Raw genomic sequence first — 7182 nt, forward strand, 5'->3', positions numbered from 1 at the left:
GTGAAGCCCCAGCAGAGAGATAGTGGATGCGGGTAGGGCGAAGCCCTAGCGGAGTGGAGAAAACCATACATCCTTCCATTTGAAATATTACCATATTTTAAACATTAAATTATATGAACGAAAGCACCAAAATCACAAAAAATTATAAAAATATTGAATTAGAAGGGATAACTAGATTATTTTTAGCATGTCAATATAATTAGGGACAACAGATTTTGGATAACTGTAGGATGTTCAAAACTCCTTGTGGATTAAGGATACAAGGAGTGAGCCAAAGGCTCCTTTCTTCTTGCACTTTCATAGTTCATTATTATTTTTAAATTAATATCATTTTCCTTTGAATGCCAAGAAAGTCTAAAACTTTAGGCTATAAGTATCAAGAATTTATAATGTTTTTAACTCTTAAATCAATTAAATTATCATAAAATCAAAAACTCAAACTTGGAGAAAGTTTTGTTAAAAAACTATGAATATCATCATTGTTTTAGTTAATTATTAACTACAATAATTTACGTATATGCATAAAGATATAATAATCAAAGCATGCATATAAATAAGTTGTTAAAATTAAATAAATCTAATGGCTTTAAATTTTTTAATTATAATTCTTGGATTGATTCCAGCAACAGAAGAGAGCAAAAGGTTGAGACGAATATGGGGGTTGCACAGCTTCGTGCAACAGAAATGATCAACTGAGGAGATAGTGAAGGCTTAAGTGTCCTAATCAACAGAATTATCGTCTCAACAGTTAGCTGAAGAGTTAATAGATTAATAATTATAAATAGCTTGCATATTAGTGCTTCTGCTTCTCCTGCCAAATACCATCGATCCATCACCGTGCTGTTGATCTCGTTTTTGTCCTGATTTGCCCTCGACTGTGTTTGATCGAGTTGATAGGGTCTCGTCAGGTTTGATTCGATTCGAATCGACATTACTTTGAGTTTGATTTATTTTATCTGATTTTATTGAATTAATTTTGGGTCGAGTCGAGGCGAACCCGAGTTAGCTCGAATTGGGTTCGAACCACACGAGCAGAATCCTTTTGGAGACCCACACGTGCATCTTTTTAATTCCTGGCCTGCCTTTGTCTTCTTCATCGTCTTACGAGATTCATCATCTTCTCAATTCCCCGCCTATCTTCTTCTTCTTTTACTTCCTCCGCTTACCATTTTTTTGCTAGTAATGAGTTTTGCACCGATTAATGTAGGTGTAAATAGATTATGAGGTTGTAAGAACATCATCAGATGTCAAAAAAGATTTGTTCAAGCTTGTCATTTTGATTGTGGGGGCCAATAGGAGTTTTGGTGGATGCAACTGAGTTAACTTAGGGGTATGCTTTCCTCGAGCGTCAATTGCGAGTGATTATTTTGTGGTGAATGTGAGTAGTAGTGGCAGATATAAGCTAATTTATATTTGATACAATGTGTGCGCTCTAATGAATTTGAATTATGATGTGCTAAATGGCTCTATTTGTTCATATGGACAATGGACACCTAATTGAGCTTTATGCTTCCAACAATCCATTGCACAAAGTATTCATGCAAACCTATTAGCATACATATTGTACCAAACATTAGCTTAGGCTTGTCCCTACTCGTCACATTCACCACAACTCTTAGTTACATTTGTTTCATCCACCAAATCTGTTGTTGTCCACATCCAAGATAGCCAACTTGAACTGACCTTCTTTGACATGCCATGATGGTGATAAGACCTCATATTCATTATTCTCTTGCATCAACTTGTGTAGTTGCCGCTTCGTAGATTTGATAATGAAACATTTATTTATTTATTATTGTGTAATTTGTTTTAGATTTATTATTGAGTATAGAAATTAAAGATGGCAGTGTGATCTTTATACCGACATGATTTGCTCTTAGTGGTCTAGCAAGAAAATAATTATGAGGCACTTCAAGAGTAGTACTCTACGGTATTGCACTTGAAATATAATTAGTTAACAAGTCTAGAAAAAAAATAATTATGAGGCCCAAAACTAAATAAAATATCTGTTTAGCTCCTTAAACAACTAAGAAAAAAATTTATATGATATATTCTTCTATTGACTTTCACATTGCATTTTAGGGGTGTCAATATTTGACACGACACCAAAATTTGACTCGAACTCGACCCGTCCTGATTTCAAAACGGGTCGGGTTCGGGTTCGGATTCTCGAATTTGACCTGTTTGAAAAACGGGTCAAGTTCGGGTTGACCCGACGGGTTGCCGGGTCAGCCCGAAAACCCGATTGAAATGAGCTGTCTGAGACTGCCCACACCTACCCCGGCTGCCTGCACACTTGCTCCGGCTGCCTTCCCCACATGTGGCTGTGCAGCTGCCCGCGTGCTCGTCGAGGCTGTCAGTGGCCGCCCGCTCGCCCGAGGCTGCCCGAGCACCTGCCCGCGGATGCCCGCACCTGCCCGCTTGCTTTCGCAGCCCACCGTCAGCCAGCTGCTTGCCGCCACCGTTACGCCATCCCGCCGCCGCCAAAAGCTCAATCGTGTCGGTTCGGGTCAACCTGGCAACCCGCCAGGTGGATCCGGGTTCGAATTTCCGACTGGTTTACATACCCAGGTAGGGCTAGGGTCGACCAATCTGAACCCAGATCAGTTTCGAGTTCGACCCGAACCCGACCCAAAACCCGATTTTGACACTCCTATTGCATTTGTTTTTCATACTCATTAAGAATAGCACATTTTACATTGTAAGAAAATAATAACAAATAAGATACGACACAGTGAGATAAATAACATAAACAAATATTTATGAAAACTAAATAAATAAATAATTTATGTAATGTCTTTAATTTTTGAAATATAATAATGACTGATTCCAGCAACTGAATTGAGCAAAATGGGGAGATATAGATGGGGCGTGGCACTTATTCGGGCAACGGAAACCAGGAAATGAGGAGATCGATCGGGATTGTGAGACTTAGCTGTCCTAATCAACAGAATTTTCGTCCTAACAAATAGCTGAAGAGTAGACAGATTAATTATAAATAGCAGATTAATTACAGCTTCTGCTTCTCCAACCAAATACCATCAATCGATCCATCTCCGTCTTAATTAATTTTTCTTCTCAGTTCTCCGACAGGCTTCTCCTTCATCTTCTTCTTCCTCCGCCCACTACTTTGCTATCTACTAAGTGAGCTTCAGAGATAGTAATGGCTGAAGGTTGTTCCAACTTTGACTCTGAATGCATACCTCCGCTCAGGTAATACTTACAATTTATATCTTACTAAATATTATACATAATTCTCCGACATGCTTACTTTTATTAAATAACTTTAATGAATGTTAATGGTTGGCTGCAGTGTGTGCGTTGATAATGAAACATTCGAGGATTGTACTCTTATGAGGGTATTCTCTTTTTCCTCTTTTAATAATATAATAATTTACTTATAATGCTTTCCAAACAAATTATGTCTGTTTCTTTATTTGGATTAAGCTTTAAATATTTACCTAATTAATATGACAAAAAGAAAACTGATTTAAATGCAGGTGGAAGGTGAGAATGGGCATGCTATTCTCTTACAAATAGTTCAGGCCTCGAGCGATATTGACCTCATCATCTCCAAAGCCACCATTTCAGCCGATAGAGGTTGGTTCAAGAATGTTTTCCATGTCATTGATCACTATGGTCACAAGCTTAGAGACCCCAGCTTCATACGCTACATGCAACGATCTCTTGATGGTGACCAAGAAGGAAATGGATCTTATCACATCTCCCAACTCAGAATCTTCCACGACAACAAAGCCAATGTTCAACACTTCACCTCTGAGTGCAACACCCTCGAAATAAGCTCTGTTAACTGCCCGGCATTTTCTCTAAGGTCACCGCCGTGCTTTTTGAACTCTCTTGCATGGTGGATACGGGTGAAGTGTGGACTCACAACAGTTGCGCCGCTGGCATCCCCAATCGCTTGATATATGACCATATAGCACCCCCAAAAGAGCAAATCATAGAATATAAACTCTATCTTTTGTGAGCAGGAGATATGGTGTTGCATTCACAATCATTCTTCTTTTCAAAGAAGATTCAATCCCCAATTTCCTTATGCATCGCCTCTAGCTTGGGGATGGAATCGTTATGATGCGTAAGGAGATTGCGGATGGAATCTTCTTTGAAAAGAAGAATGATTGTGACTGCAACGCCATATCTCCTGCTTACAAAAGATGGAGTTTATATTATATGATTTGCTCTTTTGGGGGTGCTTTATGGTCTCATATCAATTGATAGTTCAGCATATTTCCACAATTTCATTATATTATAGATAAACGATGATCAATGTCAACTCTTAATTTAGTAAGAACTTTAAATTTAGATTTTTCTGTCTTTCTTTATTTTATTAAATGTGTTTCATCCTTAAATTAAATTTATCATTGGTTGTTTTATTTCATTTGGCTCTAATTCTCTTTTCTAATGAACGTATCATTATTGGTCGGCTTAAATCCTTCAAAATATTTGCTTAAATTAAGTGAAGATTGTTTTTTACTGTTTGATTGATGAAAAAAAATTATATAGGAATTGAATTTAAGATAATAGAAATATTTCCTTATTTTTTTAAAAAATAAGAACATAATAAATTCAACATTATAGTCTATTAGATTAAAACATTTCTGATATTATTAGTAAAAATATAGACGTCCATTATTCATTTAATATATTTCAGAGGAGAAAATTCATAAAAAAATAATAATTTAAAGTATGTTTCACAACCTTCTTTTTTGCTTCAAATACCATTTTATAAAATTTCTACATCAATTTTGTTTTATTGCAATAAAATGTGTTTCTAAAGAAAATGAATTTAAGAAAATTGTGCAATTTATTTCACTAACATTGGACTTCATCAAATTGGTAAGAAGTTAATTAACTAAATGCAATGTAAACTGCAAGAATGTTATGGTCGGTTGGTTGGCGGCGGTGGTGGCCTACGACTGTGGGGCCGACAGTGTTGACCGCCGACAGGGGTTAGTTGACGGTGTCCAGCGGCCAGTCACAGCAGTAGAGAGAGTAGCTACCTACAATGGTGACCAACAGTGTGTGTGTGTGTGTTGGGGAGGGGGGGGGGGGAGAAGGTTATCCAGAGTTGGCATGGGTGGCTGGGAGAGAGGAGGTTATGGAGGTTTGGGTATGTTAAGTCTTGGTGGAAGCTTACGCGGCTTACGGCTAGAACTTCTCACTATATATGAGGTGTGTACATCACTCAACCAAGCATAGGAATAGGTCTAAGGCTTAAGTTTGTTACCTAACCACGATGGATGAGCTAGCTTATTGTTTAACACAAGTCTTCGCCTTAGCTCCAACTATAGCTGGTTGGTGGGATGGCATGGCTGGGAACCCCTATCCCGGGTTCAAATCCCCTCTACTACGGCCTCGTGTCTTTAGTGGGGCAACACAAGTGTAGGCCTGATGACGGTCGGTGGCATCGCTATGTTCCGCCGAGGGATTAATTACGCCGCCAATCGCTCCCTTTGGAATGACAACGAGTAGATACCCCGTTCAAAAATCTTTTTAAGTGGAGGCAGTTGGGAGTTCATGGCAACTATAAGAAGAGTTTAGAAGTATAGCAACTCTTGGAATTGTATTAATGTTATTTCCACTTGTATAAGAGCGTAAAGAAACATTAAAGGGATTTGTGTGTTTTAAAATTTATTTGGAAATAACAAAAAAATTTGCCCATATTTCCAAAATAACCATTTTTTTTTAAAGTAAAGTCCTTTTGTTAAAAAAAATATAAAAACAAGAGCTTCTCTTTGAATAAATAAAATAATTTTCAGATTTATCAAAACTTTTTTCAAAGTTTCATATTACAAGCAAGCACATTAAACAATTGTTGTTTGGCACTAATGGTCTACAACCAATCTCTGAGTCCTCTCCAAAATTTCACTAATCTCTCATTTTACAACACAAATATGATATGTAGAAATTGAGCATCTGTACTGACATCAGTAAAGAAATAGAGTACAGTACGAGAACAGAGGATGTAAGAGAAAAGCCGAAATTTGTATCACTTAACTTCTTTGTTTAGAACTTGTCGATATATCAATAGATGAAGAGAAGTCTTAAGCATCAAACGGTTTACAGAACAAAGTGTTGTTTGGAGACCAACAGCCCTGATGCAAAGTTCTGAGCGGAAGCAACCAGTGCCATAGGAGGTGGAGATGCTAATTATGTTTTGCTGAGAGTGACCTGACATCATTAGAATAAGTGAGATGCTTTTTATTTTTATAAGCCCCCCGTAAATTGATCTGCAAGGATTGAAGAGTCAATTTGTTTCGGAGAGTTTGGAATTTGATAGTTGAGAGAGGCTTGGTGAAGATGTCGACAACTTGATCATTGATTGATGTATGATGGATAATGACTGTTTGGGCTTTTATATATTCTCTAATGAAGTGTTGGTCAATTTCAATATGCTTAGTTTGGGCATGAATGGCCAGGTTGTGAGCAAGAGATATAGCAGATATATTGCCACAATAGATAGGAATTGGAGAGGAAATGACAGATCGGAAATCTTTAAGTAATCGGTGTAACCAAATAAGTTTAGTGGAAAGAAGTATGAGAGCCTGGTACTCAACTTCAGTTAAGGATCTTGCAATTGTCGTTTGCTTTTTGGTAGCTCAAGAGATTAAGGTTGATCCAATGAAGATGTGAAATTCATGAGTTGTAGATTTAAGATCAATTTTATCACCTGCCCAATCAGCATCCGCAAATATCGTGATGATGAAAGAGCTAGAAGTTATGGGTAACCCAAGAGATAAAGTACCATTGATGTATCTTAAGATATGTTTGAGCATGAAAAAATGAATATTTCGAGGATCATGCATATGTTGGCACACTTGATTTACCAAATAAGCGAGATCAAGTCTGATCAGTATGAGATATTGCAATGATCTAACAAGACGCCTGTAGAGTGACGAATCAAAGAATGGGTGTTCTTTTGATGAATGATTAGAAGTTTTGGAGGCCATTGGAGTGAGGAGTGGCTTACAGTTGAGCATGCCAGCATGCTGTAGAAGAGAGGTCGCATAGTTGGTTTGATGAATAAGATAACCCGAGGGCATAGAGGCAACTTGAAGTCCAAGAAAATTTGAAAGCCGTCCGAGATTCTTTAAATTAAATATAGAGTGGAGATCAACAAGTAAGTCATTGACATAAATCAAGAGATAAAGAAGTGTGTTG

At 37.5% G+C, this 7182-nt stretch overlaps 1 protein-coding gene across 1 annotated transcript; it reads left to right on the forward strand.

Moving 5' to 3' along the window:
- The first annotated feature begins 3075 nt into the window (after positions 1 to 3075).
- On the forward strand, positions 3076 to 4354 carry LOC114580953 (ACT domain-containing protein ACR1-like). The gene is made up of 3 exons (XM_028699988.1): positions 3076 to 3213; positions 3314 to 3359; positions 3501 to 4354. The coding sequence occupies exons 1-3, from the start codon at positions 3164 to 3166 to the stop codon at positions 3924 to 3926; spliced, it is 522 nt and encodes a 173-aa protein (XP_028555821.1). The 5' UTR covers positions 3076 to 3163; the 3' UTR covers positions 3927 to 4354.
- Positions 4355 to 7182: the final 2828 nt, after the last annotated feature.

This window comes from Dendrobium catenatum, unplaced genomic scaffold (genome assembly GCF_001605985.2).
Source record: "Dendrobium catenatum unplaced genomic scaffold, ASM160598v2 fragScaff_scaffold_1424, whole genome shotgun sequence".
NCBI lineage: Eukaryota > Viridiplantae > Streptophyta > Magnoliopsida > Asparagales > Orchidaceae > Dendrobium > Dendrobium catenatum.

Excerpts from the sequence above, each read along its gene's own strand:
- LOC114580953 (XM_028699988.1), top strand. The coding sequence starts at position 3,164 with ATGGCTGAAGGTTGTTCCAACTTTGACTCTGAATGCATACCTCCGCTC. Across the intron at positions 3,214-3,313 it reads GAATGCATACCTCCGCTCAG|TGTGTGCGTTGATAATGAAA; the intron begins GTAATACTTACA and ends GGTTGGCTGCAG. Across the intron at positions 3,360-3,500 it reads AGGATTGTACTCTTATGAGG|GTGGAAGGTGAGAATGGGCA; the intron begins GTATTCTCTTTT and ends ATTTAAATGCAG.